The 21000-nt window shown below is 40.9% G+C and overlaps 1 protein-coding gene across 1 annotated transcript in view; it reads left to right on the top strand.

The window, feature by feature from the left end:
• CDH13 (cadherin 13) overlaps positions 1–21000 on the top strand; it is a 1012715-nt gene that overhangs the window by 194378 nt on the left and 797337 nt on the right. The window contains exon 2 of the mRNA XM_027119160.1: positions 20511–20622. Coding sequence (XP_026974961.1) covers positions 20511–20622 — 112 coding nt within the window. The remainder of the gene's footprint in view (positions 1–20510; positions 20623–21000) is intronic.

The following is a 21000-nucleotide window of genomic DNA, read 5'->3' as shown; positions in this document are numbered from 1 at the left end:
GATGAGGTAAACGTGCCCTACTCTTACTGGGATGCTTCCCTGTGCCCTGTGTTCCTTCTCCCCAACCCTGCCCATCCTTTTGCTAGTTCCTACATCTTTCTCTCCTTAAATGGCTCAATTTGAGTATGATGTCAATTTCTTTCTGGGGCTAGGATACCTGGGACTGAGGCGTTTCCTGGGAGACGGGACTTTATGGGCTAGATCCCAAACAGTCCCAGGGAAACCAGGGCGATAGCTGAGACCCAGCTCTCCCTCCTCCCCAGTCCCTTTCCCACTGCCTGAGTTCTGGCTCTCAGCACCTCCCACTTAGATGCTGGCCTTGTTGGCCATTTAACAGAGTGTTCAGATGGGGCTCATGCACCTCTCTGCTTACTTGCTTATTTGCCCTTAGATTAAAGTCTGTAGCTGATGTCTGACTATCTAGTGTAGTCTCCCAGCCTAGTGTGGGTACCTTCATATGATCACATTTTACACTGTATAATTTTTGAAGAAGATCGTTTCTCCTCCAAATTTGACTACTGGGGAGATGTACTATTTTTCCATTAGAAGATTCAAACTTACTCTGAAAGAGCAGTAGGATTAGCAGAAACTTTGACTATTGCATTAATCTAGCTTGAGTTGAAAATATCCTAAGGACTGACTTATGAAATTTCAGGTAATTGAACTTCTGGACTCAAATAGGCATGAGAAAAAAAAATCTACCGTCCTTTTCAAACTTTTCAGCTCAGCTGTGTTCTTTCTTCTCAGTTCAAAACCTGATGAACGTTTGCTTGATGGGAAGAAGAAACTGGCTCATCCACACCTAAATTTAATGCAGTAATGATAATGAGGGAGGGGGTTTGGGACTTAGTATATTTGTATCTAGATATGCCTTTTTTGTTTGCTTTTAGTGAGAAGCAGGTTGAAGATTCTTCCTGCTTGTTGTAGAGATCAGAGAGGAGGGGGGTCATTTGCCATTGCAATGAAGCTGAGGGAGGGGGTGTCCTCGGTCTTTGGAAACCAGCAGGAAGCCACTTTTATTGCCCTAAAATGTTGTTGCCTTTGAACAAGCGGGCTAAGAGGAAGGGTCTGATGCTCTGAAAAAATAGGAACTAGAGTAATGGGCCAGGCTGACTCAGCTCCCCAGAATACAGAAGACAGTAAATATGGAAGCAGTTCCAAGAGGAGAATACTGGAGACTCTTTTAAGGTGGTTTTAGTTTCACTGCAACACAGGTGAGTTCTCTGCAACACGTTCAACGGAGACCCTTTTCCTAGGAATATTAGTGGATGAAAAATGGAAGCTCGGGTGCTCAGGGAGGTCAAGAAGGAAGAGGCCTGGGTGTAAGAAAAATCTATATAAGACACAAATGCGAACCAAAAATCACTTTTAAATTTAATTTAGGAAAACTAAGAGCACAACTAGGATAATAAAAGGCAGATGTTATTTGTTGCCGGGGACAAATAAAGAGAGGCATGGACGGTGGTCATCTGGAGATGAAATTCTGCCCATCAGGGCGATATCCTTATCATGCGGGGAGTGTTGTTCTGTTTGACTCCAATCCCAGTGCTGTCTCAAACCCACGTACTTAGTGAAAATCCTTGATATTTAAATGTTAGCAATTAATCCATGAACTAAAGGCCATCTAACAGATATAGTGGCCATACGTGGCCTGCCGGCCAGCATAATTTGCACCCTCTCTGTTAGAGACTGTTTGTCCTGGGAACAAAGTCTGTAGCTGATGTTTGAGTATCTAGGGAGACACTACTGGGGCTGCCTTGTGTGTGTTCTGAACATTAGTATGGTACTATAGACAAACTTTCAAGGTCATATTGATTATTCCCAGCTTAGCAAAGCAGCAGCTCCCTAATTATGTCAGAAGGCAGGATTATCTCTGATCATTTGAGCTAGGACTCTGGATAAAACATCAAAAACAATATTTAAATAACACAAGGTCAGGGATCAAGGATTCACTGCATCTTCTCTTACTGTAAAACCAAATTATGGTGGGCCATTTTGCTCCATTAGTGACGGTTTTCCCGGCTGTTTTGATGTGTAATGTAACCCCATCCTGGATTATAAAATGTCACCCCGGGAAGGAGGGAAGCTCTACTTGGTGTCATGGTGGGTCATGCTCATAAAGGCCCTGCAAGAGTCCAGGCAAATTCTTGGCCCAGATGACCCAGGATTAGGAACTGGCACACCCAGTGCTGGGCTGGAGCTGCTCAGCTCATAGGAGCCAACTGTGCACGCATCTCTTCCCCACTCTGCATCTAGCGACTTCACGTTGGTAGCTTGAAATTGGCCATAATGGGAGTATTTACACCATGGAAACTGGCAAATGTTACAAATCAAGGCATTTCTTTCTTGGAGAGCTGGTCGTTAAACACTTGCCAGAATTATTCTGGGTGTTCCTCACTGCTGGAAGATCTCCCTCTATTTTTTTCTCCCTTGAAATCTGAGACCACATTGTGTTCCACTTAGATATTATATTATTATCTTACTTGCTGTTCTGGAAATATAAAGCAGAAAAAATTGCTTCTTAAATTATTTTCTAGTTTCTGTCTTCTCAAGAATTCTTGCCTTTTAAAAATAAAATTGTGAGGCTTCCCTGGTGGAACAGTGGTTAAGAATCCACCTGCCAATGCAGGAAACACGGGTTCGAGCCCTAGTCTGGGAAGATCCCATATACCGCGGAGCAACTAAGCCCCTGCACCACAGCTACTGAGCCTGCGCTCTAGAGCCTGTGAGCCACAACTACTGAGCCCACACGCCACAACTCCTGAAGCCTGCGCGCCTAGAGCCTGTGCTTCGCAACAAGAGAAGCCACTGCAATGAGAAGCCCGTGCACCGCAACGAAGAGTAGCCCCCGCTCGCCACAACTAGAGAAAGCCTGCAGGCAGCAACGAAGACCCAGTGCAGCCAAAAATAAATAAATTAAATAAATAAATTTATTACAAATATAAAAATAAAGTTGTTTTCCAAGACTTTAAGGATTTTTTCATCATCGGAAATTTTTTTATGTCTCCATCTTGAGACATCTGAGTCCTTATGAGCAATTGTAGTAGCAGCACTGAAGAGGGAATTGAAGGATTACCATCATTCCTGGTCCTCCCCACTGTGCATCTTCTTCTGTTTAAAAGGTAAGGGTATACAGGCACAGTCAACCAAATTGATGTCTAGGACAGTGGTTTCTCTAGTGACGTTATTCACACCCCCCAACATTGAGTTTTGTCCTTTTTTTGACTTTTTCTACTAGATTACTTACTCCATTCTTATACTTTTAATTGTGTTTTTAAAGTAGGTATTTACATATCAATCTTTCCAATTGTGCTCTGTGTTCCTAAACAGTAGGGGCCTTATCTTACTAATTTTTGTCTCTTTTGGCACTGACACATAATAGGCACTCAATAAATGTTACTTACATCAATGAATGAGTCCTTCAGAATATGATTAATTGGCATGTAAAGAGCAGTCATTTAAATTCCTTCTGATTCAGGCAAATAACAATTTGGAGAAATTTTTCTCTTAACTGTACCTTAATTAGGCAGTTAGATTTTAAAGAAAGATGCATATTACACTCTATGCTGAGGAAGGATATGAGGTGTTCTACTTAACACAATCAATCTTGCTTGACCTTACCTCCAGTTTTTGCTGGGTTTATTTCTTTTCTTCTGGAACTTTTCAAAGCAAGAAACTTTAGCAGTAAAAAACCAATTTAACAAGATAGACATTTAGTTCAATAGAAGAATTTTCCTGGTGTGAAAAAATAAATTACAAAAAGGACTTTGCCTCTGAAAGATAATTAATAAAAGCCTTCCAGTATGATGACAAATCTGACATCTTGTCTAATGTCTGGCAGAGAAGAAAGTGTTGAGAGTTGCACAGTTAGAATAAAATGTTCCACTTCACAGCAAGGCCAGGCAGGATCTGATAATTATTTCTAAGCAAGAAAAGGTCATCGTTAGTTGTTAAATTGACACAACATCAGGCCTAGATATATAACTATTGACCATCAGTAAGGTATCCATTTAGATTTTCTTGATTTCACAGGCAAATATTGCCAGGAATGTGGGGAATTGTGGAACGACAGCCTCTTGGATATTTTTACTTTTCTTTTTTATTTTTAATTTCAGCTTTATTGAGGTATAATTGATAAACAAAATTATAAGCTCTTTAAAGAATATGTCATGGTGACCTGACACACATATATCGTACATTGAGAAGGATTCCCCCATCTAGTTAGTTAATACATCCATCGTCTCACATATCTATCCTTTCCTTTTTTTTTTTTTTTTGTGAAAACATCTGAGTTCCAGCCTCACAGCAAACCTCAACCATACAACACAGTACTATCAACCATAGTCACCTCAGACCTTATTCATCTTATATCTGAAAGTTTGTATCCTTTTACCAATCTCTATTTTCCCCACACTCAAGCCTCTCACAACTACTTTTCTACTCTCTGATTCTATGAGTTTGACTTTTGTTTGTTTATTTTTTTTTTAGATTCCAGATATATGGGATACCATACAGTATTTGTCTTCCTCTGTCTGGCTTATTTCACTTAGCATAATGCCCTCAAGTTCCATCCATGCTGTCGAAAATGGCAGGATTGCCTTGTTTCTCATGACAGAATAATAGCCATAAATAAATATATAAATATTTATATAATTGTATTATATATACACCTTTCCTTCCCTTATATAAGTTTTTCATGGGTGGTAGTAAGGTGAAAATGGTCCCCTGGTCCTCAGGTTCTAATTCCCAGAACATGTGACTGTTACCTGGATTACCCAGGTGACCCTGATGTAATCACAACCATCCTTATAAAAGGGATGTGGGAGGAGTCAGTTAGAAACAGAAGGCAATATGATGATGGAAAAAGAGAGACAAAGAGATTAGAAGATGCTATGCTTCCAGCTCTGAAGATGGAGAAAGGAGGCCATGAGCTAAAGGATGTAGATGGCGTATCAGAGTTATAGACAGAAAGGAAACAGGAGCCTGCTGAAGGGACACAGCCTGTGGACCCATTTTAGGCTTCTGATACCCAGAACTATAAGGTAATAAAGTATGTTTAAGCCACTAAGAATGTAGTAATTTGTTACAGCAGCAATATGTAACTAATACCTGGGGCTTGTCTTATGTTGTGTTCCCTTGAGAGCCTAAGACAAAGGACTAGATACAGGTAGTTTCCTTTGGCAGGTGACCGAGGAAACAGGAGTGAGGGGCAAGAGGGGGATGCAGGGGAGGAGGGAGAGAGCCAATGTAACAAGGTATCATTGATGTCACTGCTGTGGACAACAAGGGCTCAACCCACTGGGACCTCTCAGTGGCACTCAAATGTCTCTCAGAGGACTAGGTCTGGAAGAAGGCAGGGTGGGGCATTTAACCAGCCGCCACTTCCCAGCATCAAGGCCAACATTGAAGTCTGTGCTGGGAGCCTTAACTCTTCTGAATTTCCCAAGTCTGCTCACTGTAACCTGTAGTGTAGGAGCAAGTCTCACTGTAACCTGTAGTGTAGGAGCAAGCCACAGAACAGAATGTGAAAAGGTTGAGGATACTCTGCAGGGCAAGTCTGAGCCCTTGGGGAACTATAGTGACTGAGATTAGAGGTTGGCCAAGGTGATGGATTCAGGCACTGATCTTCTATTGAGCTGAATCCTCAAATCCCAGACCTATTCCTTTAGTAAGCCTCCTATAAGTAAGTCCTTATAAGTCCTGTAAGTAAGTACTCCTTTAATAGGACTCCATAGAATTAGGGTTTTATATGTAGACCAAACAAGTCTTCTAGTCCTGGCACACAGTAGGTATTTCATATTTGCTCAACTGAATTTCCTAGGGCTGCTAAGCCTCACCCAAGATTACTTCACATAAGGACTCCTTTATTGACTTAGGGGATGCAGGTCTTAACTGACATTTAGCAGCACTAATTTAATTACCAAAATTTCATAGACACAAACACCATCAATTCTAGGGCAGGTACAGCCTCTAGTTTCTACTAAGAGCCAGCAAAGCAAGTCTTCCTAATTTTTCATTAACTTAAATTTTTACAAAACACAATTTTTCTTTAAAAAATTTCCGCTGTCTAGTTGATTAATCCTGGAGTCTTAAGAGTGAAAAATTAATTCTATTGTGACAAAAATCGTGACTTCATTGAGTGAATACGTTTTGGCTCTGTTGTAGCCTGTTTAGCCAGACTCAAGGAGGACATGTCTGGTCAATTCAATCCTATTTTAGACAATAAAACACTTTCAAATAATCTTGAAAACAACCCAGATCTTGTTATCCCTCAGAAATTGCTCTCTGTTTCTTCAACTGGCATGCCTCAGTGTTTGCATTTACCTGATCCCTGCATGGAACTTTGTTTCTTATACTTTGCCACTTGAAAAATATCAATCATCTTTCCAATATGGCCTAATCTGTGACATGGTCCCATTTCCCATTCTAATCCAAAGAGTGTGCTGTTCTCTATTCTGTATTTTCATAACACTTAATACCTATTCCTCTGTATTAATGCAAATAATAACAACAATAGGTAGCATGTAGCACCTATTATGAGCCTGTTCCTGTCCTAAACCTTTTGATTTATGTTAACTTATTGAATCTCACAATCAACGAGAATAGACACAATTAATGGCTGTATCGTACAAAGGAGGAAACTAAAACACAGAGACGTTAAGTAACGTGCCCAGGGCCACACAGCAACTACTTGGTAAAATTGGGATCTGAACCCAGGTAGACTAGTTCAAGAATCTTTGCTTTGAACTGCTTCCTAATTCTCAATAGAAAGTTTTATATTATATTTTATATTATATGCCTGTGTGTCTGTCTTTCCTTCTAGATAATGAGTTTTTCAAGGGCTTTGTTTATTTCTTCATCTCTGGCATCTAGCCCAGGGCCTGGAAGATAATAGAAACTTTAAATTTTGATTAAGGGAATTAACGAAAAAAAATGAACCCAACCACTCTCTCATAACAGCAGATCCAAACACCCACCCCGTCCTTTCAAAGGAACAGTTGCTAAGACAAAAGAAAAGAGACTATGCCTATTTGTGCTCAGGAATGGAGCATGGAGGCATTATTTATACATCATGACTTTCTGATGGCCTCGTCCAAGGGTTCCAAAGTCATGTCTCTCTTTTTTTTTTAATTTTATTTATTTTTATATAGGAGATTCTTATTAGTTACCTGTTTTATACATATTCGTGTGTATATGTCAATCCCAATCTCCCAATTCATCCCACCACCACCCCCGCAACCCACGCCCTGCTTTCCCCACTTGGTGTCCATATGTTTGTTCTCTACATCTGTGTCTCTGTTTCTGCCTTGCAAACCAGTTCATCTGTACCATTTTTCTAGGTTCCACATATGTACGTTAATATACAATATTTCTTTTTCTCTTTCTGACTTGCTTCACTCTGTATGACAGTCTCTAGGCCCATCAGCATCTCTACAAATGACCCAATTTCAATCCTTTTTATGGCTGAGTAATATTCCATTGTGTATATGCACCACACCTTCTTTATCCATTCGTCTGTCGATGGGCACTTAGGTTGATTCCATGACCTGGCTATTGTAAATAGTGCTGCAATGAACATTGGGGTGCATGTGTCTTTTTGAATTATGGTTTTCTCAGGGTATATGCCCAGTAGTAGGATTGCTGGGTCGTATGACAGTTCTATTTTTAGTTTTTTAAGGAACCTCTGTACTGTTCTCCATAGTGGCTGTATCAATTTACATTCCCACCAACAGGGCAAGAGGGTTCCCTTTTCTCCACACCCTCTCCAGCATTTGTCGTTTGTAGATTTTCTGATGATGCCCATTCTAACCAGTGTGAGGTGATATCACATTGTAGTTTTGATTTGCATTTCTCTGATAATTAGTGATGTTGATACAGCTCCATCTGTATGTCTTCATTGGAGAAATGTCTATTAAGGCCTTCTGCCCATTTTTGGATTGGGTTGTTTGTTTTTTTAATATTGAGCTGCATGAGCTGTTTATATATTTTGGAAACTAATCCTTTGTCCATTGATTCATTTGCAAATATTTTCTCCCATTCTGAGGGTTGTGTTTTCATCTTTTTTATAGTTTCCTTTGCTGTGCAAAAGCTTTTAAGTTTCAGTAGGTCCCATTTGTTTGTTTTTATTTCCATTTCTTTAGGAGGTGGGTCAAAAAAGATCTTGCTGTGATTTATGTCAAAGAGTGTCCTTCCTATGTTTTCCTCTAAGAGTTTTATAGTGTCCAGTCTTACATTTATGTCTTTAATCCATTTTGAGTTTATTTTTGTGTATGGTGTTAGGAAGTGTTCTAATTTCATTCTTTTACATGTAGCTGTCCAGTTTTCCCAGCACCACTTATTGAAGAGGCTGTCTTTTCTGCATTGTATATCCCTGACTCCTTTGTCATAGATTAGTTGACCATGTGTGGGTTTATCTCTGGCTTTCTATCCTGTTCCATTGATCTATATTTCTATTTTTGTTCCAGTACCATACTGTCTTGATTACCATAGCTTTGTAGTATAGTCTGAAGTCCGGGAGCCTGATTCCTCCAGCTGCGTTTTTCTTTCTCAAGATTGCTTTGGCTATTCGGGGTCTTTTGTATTTCCATACAAATTGTGGAACATTTTGTTCTAGTTCTCTGAAAAATGCCATTGGTAGCTTGATAGGGATTGCATTGACTCTACAGATTGCTTTGGGTAGTATAGTCATTTTCACAATGTTGATTCTTCCAATCCAAGAACATGGTATATCTCTCCATCTGTTTGTATCATCTTTAATTTCTTTCATCAGTGTCTTATAAATTTCTGCGTACAGGTCTTTTGTCTCCTTGCTAAGTTTATTCCTAGGTATTTTATTCTTTTTGTTGCAGTGGTAAATGGGAGTGTTTCCTTAATTTCTCTTTCAGATTTTTCATCAGTAGTGTGTAGGAATGCCAGAGATTTCTGTGCATTAATTTTGTATCCTGCTACTTTACCTAATTCATTGATTAGCTCTAGTAGTTTTCTGGTGGCATCTTTAGGATTCTCTATGTGTTGTATCATGTCATCTGCAAACAGTGACAGTTTGTTTTACTTCTTCTTTTCCGATTTGAATTCCTTTTATTTCTTTTTCTTCTCTGATTACTGTGGATAAAACTTCCAAAGCTATGTTGAATAATAGTGGTGAGAGTGGGCAACCTTGTCTTGTTCCTGGTCTTCGTGGAAATGGTTTCAGTTTTTCACCATTGAGAACAATGTTGGCTGTGGGTTTGTCATATATGTGACCATTATTATGTTGAGGTAGGTTCCCTCTATGCCTACTTTTTGGAGGGTTTTTATCGTAAATGGGTGTTGAATTTTGTCAAAAGCTTTTTCTGTATCTTTTGAGATAATCATATGGTTTTTCTCCTTCAAGTTGTTAATATGGTGTATCATATTGATTGATTTCCATATATTGAAGAATCCTTGCATTCCTGGCATAAACCCCACTTGATCTTGATGTATGATCCTTTTAATGTGCTGTTGGATTCTGTTCACTAGTATTTTGTTGAGGATTTTTGCATCTATGCTCATCGGTGATATTTTCCTGTAGTTTTCTTTTTTTGTGACATTTTTGTCTGGTTTTGGTATCAGGGTTATGGTGGCCTCATAGAATGAGTTTGGGAGTGTTCCTCCCTCTGCTATATTTTGGAAGAGTTTGAGAAGGATAGGTGTTAGCTCTTTCTCTAAATGTTTGATAGAATTCACCTGTGAAGCCATCTGGTTCTAAGCTTTTGTTTTTTGGAAGATTTTTAATCACAGTTTCAATTTCAGTGCTTGTGATTGGTCTGTTTATATTTTCTATTTCTTCCTGCTTCAGTCCTGGAATGTTGTGCTTTTCTAAGAATTTGTCCATTTCTTCCAGGTTGTCCATTTTATTGGCATATAGTTGCTTGTAGTAATCTCTCATAATCATTTGTATTTCTGCAGTGTCAGTTGTCACTTCACCTTTTTCACTTCTAATTCTATTGATTTGAGTCTTCTCCCTTTTTTTTCTTGATGAGTCTGGCTAATGGTTTATCAATTTTCTTTATCTTCTCAAAGAACCAGCTTTTAGTTTCATTGATCTTTGCTATCGTTTCCTTCATTTCTATTTCATTTATTTCTGATCTGATCTTTATGATTTCTTTCCTTCTGCTAACTTTGGGGATTTTTTGGTTCTTCTTTCTCTAATTGCTTTAGGTGTGAGGTTAGGTTGTTTATTTGAGATTTTTCTTGTTTCTTGAGGTAGGATTGTATTGCTACAGATTTCCCTCTTAGGACTGCTTTTGCTGCATCCCACAGGTTTTGGATCATTGTGTTTTCATTGTCTTTTGTCTGTAGGTATTTTTTGATTTCCTCTTTGATTTTTCAGTGAAGTCTTGGTTATTTAGGAACATATTGTTTAGCCTCCATGTGTTTGTGTTTTTTACTTTTTTTTTTTCCTGTAATTTATTTCTAATCACATAGCGTTGTGGTCGAAAAGATGCTTGATATGATTTCAATTTTCCTAAATTTACCAAGGCTTGATTTGTGACCCAAGATGTGATCTATCCTGGAGAATGTTCCATGTGCACTTGTGAAGAAAGTGCAATCTGCTGTTTTTGGATGGAATGTCCTATAAATATCAGTTAAATCTCTCTGGTCTACTGTGTCATTTAAAGCTTCTCTTTCCTTATTAATTTTCTGTCTGAATGATCTGTCCATTGATGTAAGTGGGGTGTTAAATTTCCCCACTATTATTGTGTTACTGTCGAGTTCCTCTTTTATAGCTGTTCGCAGTTGCTTTAGGTATTGAGGTGCTCCTATGTTGGGTGCATATATATTTATAATTGTTATATCTTCTTCTTGGATTGATCCCTTGATCATTATGTAGTGTCCTTTCTTGTTCCTTGTAACATTCTTTATTTTAAAGTCTATTTCATTTGATATGAGTATTCCTACGCCAGCTTTCTTGTGATTTCCATTTGCATGGAATATCTTTTTCCATTCCCTCATTTTCAGTCTGTATGTGTCCCTAGGTCTGAAGTGGGTCTCTTGTAGACTGCATATATACAGGTCTTGTTTTTGTATCCATTCAGCCAGTCTGAGTCTTTTGGTTGGAGCATTTAATCCATTTACATTCATGGTGATTATCAATATATATGTTCCTATTACCATTTTCTTAATTGTTTTGGGTTTGTTTTTGTAGGTCCTTATCTTCTCTTGCTGTTTCGCACTTAAAGAAGTTCCTTTAGCATTTGTCGTAGAGCTGGTTTGGTGGTGCTGAATTCTCTTAGCTTCTGCTTGTCTGTAAAGCTTTTGATTTCTCTGTCGAATCTGATTGAGATCCTTGCCGAGTAGAGTAATTTTGGTTGTAGGTTCTTCCCTTTCATCAGTTTAAATATATCGTGCCACTCCCTTCTGGCTTGTAGAGTTTCTGCTGAGAAATCAGCTGTTAACCTTATGGGAGTTCCCTTGTATGTTATTTGTCATTTTTCCCTTGTTGCTTTTAATAATATTTTTTTGTCTTTAATTTTTTTCAATTTGATTACTGTGTGTCTCAGCGTGTTTCTCCTTGGGTTTATCCTGCATGGGACTCTGAACTTCCTTGACTGCGGAGACTATTTCGTTTCCCATTAGGGAAGTTTTCAACTATAATCTCTTCAAATATTTTCTCGGGTCCTTTCTCATTCTCTTCTCCTTCTGGGACCCCTATAATTTGAATGTTGGTGCATTTAATGTTGTCCCAGAGGTCTCTTAGGCTGTCTTCATTTCTTTTCATTCTTTTTCTTTATTCTGTTCCACAGCAGTGAATTCCACCATTCTGTCTTCCAGGTCACTTACCCATTCTTCTGCCTCAGTTATTCTGCTATTGATTCCTTAGAGTGTATTTTTCATTTCAGTTATTGTATTGTATTGTTCATCTCTGTTTGTTTGTTCTTTAAATCTTGTAGTTGTTTGTTCTTTAATTTCTAGGTCTTTGTTAAACATTTCTTGCATCTTCTCGATCTTTGCCTCCGTTCTTTTTCCGAGGTCCTGGATCATCTTCACTATCATTATTCTGAATTCTTTTTCTGGAAGGTTGCCTATCTCCACTTCATTTAGTTGTTTTCTGGGGCTTTATCTTGTTCCTTCATCTGGTACATAGTCCTCTGCCTTTTCATTTTGTCTATCTTTCTGTGAATGTGGTTTTTGTTCCACAGGCTGCAGGATTGTAGTTCTTCTTGTTTCTGCTGTCTGTTCTCTGGTGGATGAGGCTATCTAAGAGGCTGTGCAAGCTTCCTATTGGGAAGGACTGGTGGTGGGTAGAGCTTGGGGTTGCTCTGTTGGGCAGAGCTCAGTAAAACTTTAATCTGCTTGTCTGCTGATGGGTGGGGCTGAGTTCCCTCCCTGTTGGTTGTTTGGTCTGAGGCGACCCAACACTGGAGCCTAGAGGCTCTTTGGTGGGGCTAATGGTGGACTTCAGGAGGGCTCACGCCAAGGAGTGCTTCCCAGAATTTCTGCTGCCAATGTCCTTGTCCTCACAGTGAGACACAGCCACCCTCCACCTCTGCAGGAGTCTCTCCAACCCTAGCAGGCAGGTCTTGTTCAGTCTCCTATGGGGTCACTGCTCCTTCCCCTGGGTCCTGATGTGCACACTACTTTGTGTGTGCCCTCCAAGAGTGGAGTCTATGTTTCCCCCAGTCCTGTCGAAGTCCTGCAAGCAAATCCTGCCAGCCTTCAAAGTCTGTTTCCCTGGGAATTCCTCCTCCCATTCCCAGACCCCCACGTTGGGAAGCCTGACATGGGGCTTAGAACCTTCACTCCAGTGGGTGGACTTCTGTGGTATAATTATTTTCTAGTTTGTGAGTCACCCACCCAGTGGTTATGGGATTTGATTTTACTGAGATTGTGCCCCTCCTTCTGTCTCATTGCGGCTTCTCCTTTGTCTTTGGATGTGGGGTATCTTTTTTGGTGAGTTCCATTGTCTTCCTGTCGATGATTGTTCAGCAGTTAGTTGTGATTCTGGTGCTCTAGCAAGAGGGAGTGAGAGCACGTCCTTCTACTCCGCCATCTTGAACCAATGTCATGACTCTTTTTTCACCTTCCCTCTCCTCTTTTCCTCCCTCTCTCAGTTTCCCTCCACTCCACCTTCCTCTTTCCCTCCTCTGTTTCTCCCTCTCCATTGGTTTGCTCAAATTATATCTTGAAAAATCAAGTAAAGGGAACCAATATTTTCTGAGTGTCTACTGTGGGGCCAGCACTGTGGTAACCATATGAATGTCCTGTGGCTGCTGTAACAACGTACCACATGCTTAGCAATGTAAAACAGCACCATGGATTATCTTACAGTTTTGAAGGTCAGAAGTCTCATTGAGCAAAATCCAGGTGTCAGCAGGGCTGTATTCCTTCTTGAGGTTCCAGGGGAAAATCCTTTTTTTGGTACCTTTTCCAGCTTCTCGTCTCTTGCATTCCTTGGCTGGTGGCCCCTTTCTCCGCCTTCAAGGCCAGCAATGGCAGGTTGAGTCCTTCTCACATGACATCACTATGACCTGGCTTTCATTGTCACATCTCTTTCTCTAAGTGTGATTACATGGGGTCCATCTAATCTAGGATAATCACTCTATTTTAAGGTCAGGTGATTTTCAACCTTAATTCTCCTTTTCATTTAGTGTGACATATTCACAGGTCCCAGGGATTAGACTGAGGGCATCTGTTGGGGACCATTATTCTGTCTACCATATAGTCTTTCTTTTTACATTATCTCATTAAAGTCCCCCAGCAACTGTATGCATAGGTGGTGTTATGCTCATTTAAAGAAAACACAGAGGCTGTTCAAGTTTAAGTAATTTGCCAAAAGTCAGGGAAATGGCCACATAGCCAGAATTCAGGCTCAGATTAGTTTTGGCTTCTTGTCCCATGCTTTTCCAGTTATATGCATCTTCCCTTTTAATAATTTGAGGAAAAGATACTGAGTATCATTCAATTAGAAATAAGTCTAGAATGTTGGTCTCAAACTGTGTATGAAGTCAACAACAGAACCCTTTATCTCCCCAAGAATTACAAAATCATTTCTAAGTGTTGTGCATTAATGGCCAAGAAGGTGGCAGGTGTTCTGTGTCCAGAGGCTGTAAAACACCAGGAATATTTCAAGGAGGTCAGACTCAGGGAGCGTGGATGACATGAACTGACACTTACAGTGAACATATCAATATGTGCGCCTGCAGGTGTGTGTGTGTGTACGTGTGTGTCTTTGAAGTGCTTCTTTTCTCTGTGCTTTCCCTGTAGGCGGTGTGCCTTTATAAACCCTTCCAGGACTCGGGGTTTTTGGTCCCTGGCAGGATAAAGAATCAATCAGATACATTGCTGTAACATTTTTCTGTCCTGCAAATCAGAGATAGTAGCCTTTCTTCTCCGCCAGTCTAAGCCCCTCCAAACTGATTCCACTGGACTGACTTTGACAAGAGTAAACCGGAGGTGTTTTGTGGCAAGGGTAAAGTAAGTGCCCATCTACCCTAATAGCAAAAAGCGAGTGAGTCAATGAAAGGAAAACAACAAGGGGCCAGGAGACACTAGCGAGTTCATTTGGAAAATACCATTTTGAAGCTGACTTAAGAGAGGATGAGATCTGAGCTTGTTCACAGCCTGCTGATATAATTATTTGTGGCAGTAACTTTCTCTGTTTTTATTTATGGCCATTTGTGTTAAGCTTTTCTTCAGTTCTTCTGTTTTCTCTCTGACCTCTAGAACAGTCTGTGATGCTGTCATATAGAAAACCCTCTGCCCTTATGCCTTCCAGGTTTAGTGCATAGTCAGCCAAGTGTAACAAACAACCCCAGATCTCAGGGACCACAGGCTGCAGGTGGAGTTTCCTTGCTGGGCATCTCTCCCAGGTGCTTGTCCTCTAAGCAGTGACTGATTTCTCGGATCGTTCTGTTAGATGACTCCACCACCTTGGAAGTCCTTCTATTCTATTCTCCGAGCTGGGTAAAAGAGGGCACTTCGGGGGCCAGGAATAGTGGTGAAATTCCTTCCACCCTCCTTTTGTTGCCAGTGCTTAGTCACATGACCAAAACTACTGCAATAGAGCCAGGAGCACATAGCTGTGGGTACTATTATGAGAAGTAACTAGATACTCATAACAAGGAGAGTTCTTTGCCTGAAAGCTTATTTCCAAAGTCTAAAGCAGGGGTTGCAAACTCATATGCCTAGAGGGCCAGACTAGGGTGTAACTAAGTTGAGTGCTGGGGAGCAGCAACGTAGGGAGTCGTGCAGGCAAGGATAGCTCAGAGAGGTGTGCTCGATAGAACATGATAATTTTACTTTTATGACAGACTTCTCTGGCTGAACCAACCACATCTGCTGGCCTGATCCATCCCTTATGCTGCCAGTTGGCAACCTGCAGTCTGGGGCAGAAAAAAATCATTTTTCTGGAAGCAAACTCCAAAGTTGGCTATGCTCTTGAATCAGCACCTGTGAGGATAAACATAAACTTTCTTTTTAAAAGAGAAGGCTCTGAACAGCAGCACGGAAATGGAAGCTAAGAAGAGAAGCAGGTATGAAGAGTGTGTTGTCAGAATTTGCCATCCGTACGTAAGCTTAGGGCAGGGGCTCGTACATAGAGGACAGAGCCCTGATTTGTCATTGTATTCTTTTTTTTTTAATATTGATTTATTTATTTGGCTGTGCTGGGTCCTAGTTGCGGCACGCAGGATCTTTGTTGCGGCACACGGGGTCTTTCTTGCGGCATGTGGGGTCTTTATTGCAGCCTGCGAGATCCTTAGCTGTGGCATGCAGGATCCAGTTCCCTGACCAGGGATCAAACCCAGGCCCCCTGCGCTGGGAGCGTGGAATCTCAACCACTGGACCACCAGGGAAGTCCCTGAGCTGTCATTTTAAAGGAGGCTCAGTGTCCTGCAAAAGCAGCTCAAGCCAGTCCACGATAGGCCCTGATGTGCTTCCTGTGCAGCTGACCCCAAGGTGCACATTCTCTCCTTATCTTTTACCTGATTCAGATCCCTACTGTTTCCCTCTGATATTTCTGAGCATAGTCTATCCATTGAACAATTTTATAGTAGCAACAAAAGTAATATTTTGATGATATTTGTCAATGTTTACCCTGGGAATATGAGTGAATCCTGTATATTGATTTAAACATAATACATAGAAATAATAATGGTAAAAATAATAATAGCAAACATTTATTGAGCAATTATTATGTGTCCAGTACCGTGCAAAGCTCTTTACAATAGTTAACTCACTTAATCCTCATGACAACATATAAGACTCTATCTGAGGAAACTGAGATACAGAGGGTTACAGTTAGTAAATGGCAGCTGGTAAACTGGGATTCATACAGAACCATTGTGGCTCTGTCCTGTGCTTACAGTCTGTCTGAACGTGAATCTGCCTTCATAAGCAGGCTGATTGTAATTTTCACGTAATAGAAATCCTTTGGTGATCATAAAACTTGATCATTGCTGAGCTTTCAAAGGTGTATTGGTTGCCGATTGTTGATGAAGTGCAAACTAATGCATAAATGAACAAAAGAACCATGTAGGAAGACCATTACTGCCATGGCATTAAAGATGCATTTGGAATGTTGCTCATAGCATATATTCTGGAAATGTTAAAGAGAGTTTGGGGAGAAGCATGTCCAGGTATCATATTTATAAGAGTGACATGTGATGATATTGGAGAAGGGGCTGCCTAATTTTGGAGTCATGTCTGAGTGCTCATCTTAGACCAGTGAGGGATGCCTCTGCATATCCCACCACCAAATTCAGTGCTATTGAATTTGAAGCCATGGCAAGCTCATAGCTGAATACTATTTGAAATCTGCTACAAAAATCAAGGGGTAATAGCAGTAACTCGAACGCTCTACCACTAGTGCTCAGCCAGACATTCAGCTTTTGGGGAGCCGTAAATTAGTCTGTTTTTTTTTTTTTTTTTTCCGAGACGCGGGTATCTCACTGTTGTGGCCTCTCGCGTTGCGGAGCACAGGCTCCGGACGCGCAGGCTCAGCGGCCATGGCTCACGGGCCCAGCCGCTCCGCGGCATGTGGGATCTTCGCGGACCGGGGCAGGAACCCGTGACCCCTGCATCGGCAGGCGGACTCTCAACCACTGCGCCACCAGGGAAGCCCCTGGATTCTTTTTTAAACGCAGTTTTGTCGTTTCAGAGATCTGCTGCATGAAATCCAGAGAGGCGTAAATTCACGTGAAAGCAAAGTGTGTACTGGTTAAAGAGACCACTCTGTATTCCTCTCCATTTATCCAGCTAATTCTGATCCATCTTTGAGATCAAAGCAGAAATAACCCCGTCAGTGGGTTTGCTTTCCTTGATTCCTCTAGATGAAGTTCGACTCCCGACTCCCAGCTTTTACATGCTCCTGAAGAGAGCCGTGATTTCCTTTCAAGTTAAATTTTAATTTTAGTTAATCAATTAATTAAATGATGATTTGTTAATGCCTCTCACCTTTATAGTCCATAATAACAGTTAACACTCCTGACTGCTTATCCTGTGCAGCACTATTCTAATTGCTTTATATGTATCATTCCATTGAACCCACATGGCCACCCTCAATGCACATCTTGTTTTCCATATTTCTCTACATGAGAAAACTGAGACCAGAGTGGCTGGGGGAAAAAATGCCAAATAGCACAGTCAGTAAAGGGCAGAGCCAAGAATGAACGAAGTCAAACAGCTCTGGAATTCATGCTTTTAATGACTGTGTTATAGGGCTTCTCCATAAGCTCCAGGACAACACCTAGCAAAGTGCTCACTGAATCCCAGGAGTTTAATAAATGTTTGGGAATAAGTGAATGAATGGACACAGGGAGGAGAGAGTGAATGAATTGTTTGACTAGTTCTTACCTTGCTAAGTCACACTGGCCCAGGAGAGTGCTGTGTGTTCATATTACAAAGCCTTTAACCTGAATTTTGCCTGGTGGATAAAGTGACCCAAGCATTTGCAAAAAAAAACCCCAAAAAACCTTGAGCCTCTGGGAGTTCTCCCACCACCCTCACCCTCCCTGAGCATCTGCAGTTGGAAACGGTTTATTTTTCCTTGATGATTCCAGAGGAATCCTAAGTAGAACCTGCCAAGAGGCCAGGACAGAGACTAAGCCACAGAGAGATAAGCATGAGGAATTCCACTCCCCTGTGCTCTCAGTCAATCTTGGATTCTTAGCTCAGGATCCCTGGAGAAATGTCGTCTGCCTTAATTCCTCGGGAATGACTGGTTTACTGGTCTGGGATTTGAGGGAAGAATTAGCTGATTATAAGGTTAACGTATAATTGTAGGCATAAGGTGCCTGGAGGCAACCCTTGACAACTTGATGTTTGACTGAATTAACGTTGGCCAGTTATAGATTTTCTGCTTGCATAATTGCCAGCAAATGATTCTGAGTCCTGAATCTGCGTGTTCTGTGTGCACCACTCGGGATGTCAGCGTTATGATTGCCTTAGACGTGATCTACTCAGAGCCTGCTGTCAAGGCAAGGGAAAGTTTTACACACAGAAGTGCTCAAATATGCGACTATAGCATCCTTCCCCCCTTTGATTTTAGAAGGATGATGTCTGTCAGGGTGATGACTCTCCTATTTCAGTTCCTCTGATGTTTCTCAGGCCGGCCACATGGTGAACCTTGGGAGATTGATTCTTGCTCTTGTTCTTTGGGTTCAGTGCATTTCAGAGAGCTGATATTTAGAGAGAAGCCCTGGTTCCACAGCTTCCAACCTTTTGTACACTCCTTTGAGATCACCGGTGGGGATGATAATGAGTTTTCTTCAACAGCCTGTGTGCAGTGGTTAACAGTTTGCATTCTGGTATGTCTGAGTCACTTTGCTGTGTACCTGAAACTATCACAACATTAATCAGCTAGACTCAAATACAAAATAAAAAGTTAAAAAAAAAGAGTTTGCATTCTGGTATCAAAGTTTAGTTTCCCAATAAGCAGACACTGAGTCAAAGATTTGAGTGCAAATAGTTTTATTTGGAGGGTGATGTCAGAAAAATACCAACAGGGGATGAGTAAATGAGCCAAAGAAGAGAAAGCAGCTAATGGACGGTGAGTTATCAAGCCAGATACCACCGTGGACAACTGTTGCTTAAGTCCAAGTGGGAGACGGAACACTTGCCTCTGCGTTATCTCACCTGAGGGCTGGGGTATTCACACAGCAGTTTTCATCAGTTATGGCGATGGTCTTGGGGGTGTGAATTTCCAAACACTGCCTGCTGGTGCCATACTCGGGTAAAGCAGCCTCCCACAGATTTCAGAGAAATTCCCAGACAAAAAAATACAAATTCTCGCCTGAAGGGTGTGGGCGGAGCTCTGTCAAAATCAGAGAACGTTTAAACCTGGATTCAGATCCTGACTCCACCCATCCTAACTGTGTGATTCGGGGCAAGATTGTTAGCCTCTCTAGAATGTCAGGCCCCTTGTCAGCAAAATGTGTCTTATAACATGCTAAGTACATCACAGCGCTGTTGTGGAGATTGAAGGAGATAATGCATACAACAAACTGAGGACAGTGCTTGCCATATAGCGAAGGCTGAAAAATATTAGCAATCATTGTATTGTAAGTATTATGAAGCGTCTTCTCTGTGCCAGTCTATGTGGTAGGTGCTCGGTATACAAGATGGGGAAAAAGAGGTAATCTCTAACTTCATACTCTTATGGTCTTTGCCTATTAAGCCTATGACTATTTCTTACCTTACTTCATTACCCCTTGTCCAAGAGTATTTTAACATAGCTTTTATGTTCCAAAACATATAACCTAAATTTTTAACTTCTGGATGAAGTGCCCCAAGGATTTGCAAAGACAAAGCTGAGCCTTCAGAAGCAATTGTAAAATTTACATTTCCTAGTAGCCAAACACACTAAAGTCAAAAGAAAGGGGTAAATTTATTTTAATAGTGGATCTATTTAGTCCAATCTGTAAAGTAGCATTTCAACATGGAATCCTATAAAAATTATTAATTATGTATTTTACTTTATTTTTCTTTTCAGTATATAGTCTTCAAAATCCAACATGTATTTTTCTACCGACAGTTTCAGCCCAGCTACATTTCAAGGGCTCAGTAGTCACCTGTGGCTCGTGACCACCATCTTGGACTGTGAAGGTCTATGGGGCCCTGGATTCTTGTTAGAAGTAACTTCCAATGGAATAGTTCCATTTTCCTCCTCTTTGTCGATGACCGTGTCCCTTTGCATCTATGAAAGTGAAGTTGGTTTTAGCTCAGGCATCATATGAAATTGACAGTTTCTGTAATGAAATGTCACACGAGGAAAGCATGGTGAGATTCTTAGCAGGTGTAAAAATCTGAGGAAGTTATTTCTTTAACTACAACTTAATGGACACTGCAGCAGCTGTTCCCATTTGCGTGTTTTCCAAATCTCATTGCCAAAACGAATGGTTGGCAGCCACAGGAGAGGTATCAACTTACCTCTTAATTTGGGAAATGAAATTAAAACCTCAGCTCGTTTCTAAAAGTCACAGATTTGGTAAAAGTTAGCAGGGCAAACGTATAAGCCGCTGTTAAAACATTGATGGCTTCATTTTTCTCAGGTGCTGCAGCTAACATCTGCAGAAGATTTGGACTGCACTCCTGGATTTCAGCAGAAATTGTTCCATATCAACCAGCCAGCTGAATTCATCGAGAACCAGGCGATTCTAAACTGTAAGCAATGTCACTTGACGACGCTTTTGGCCTATTCACCGATGTCTAAGAATGTGACTCAGGATACGGTATTCCCTAAACTATTTTCTGATCATTTTTCTTATGTCACTGCTTGACCCAGGGTGGAAGGTCTTGAATTAGGGCTTTGTCAGCTTAGAGGTGAATAGAGTGGTGTGTGTCTCTTTTTAGTAGTTTGTCACCGATAAGCATTTCCTGACTGCTCCCAGGAAAGGGGACCACCAAGCCTCCAGTGTATGAAATCCATTTCCTCTGGGCAGATCCTGAGAACAGACCATTGCCTTCCTATGGATTGCTGTTCTATCTCATACATAGCATTGGATCAAAATAATGGTGAGAGCAGGATGTTAGCTTCTGGGA

The sequence above is a fragment of the Aethalodelphis obliquidens genome, unplaced genomic scaffold, assembly GCF_003676395.1.
Source record: "Aethalodelphis obliquidens isolate GAN/ISIS:26980383/991018 unplaced genomic scaffold, ASM367639v1 scaffold20, whole genome shotgun sequence".
Taxonomy (NCBI): domain Eukaryota; kingdom Metazoa; phylum Chordata; class Mammalia; order Artiodactyla; family Delphinidae; genus Aethalodelphis; species Aethalodelphis obliquidens.
The sequence above is the reverse complement of the archived record's forward strand: the minus strand, read 5'-3'. Positions and strand labels throughout refer to the sequence as shown.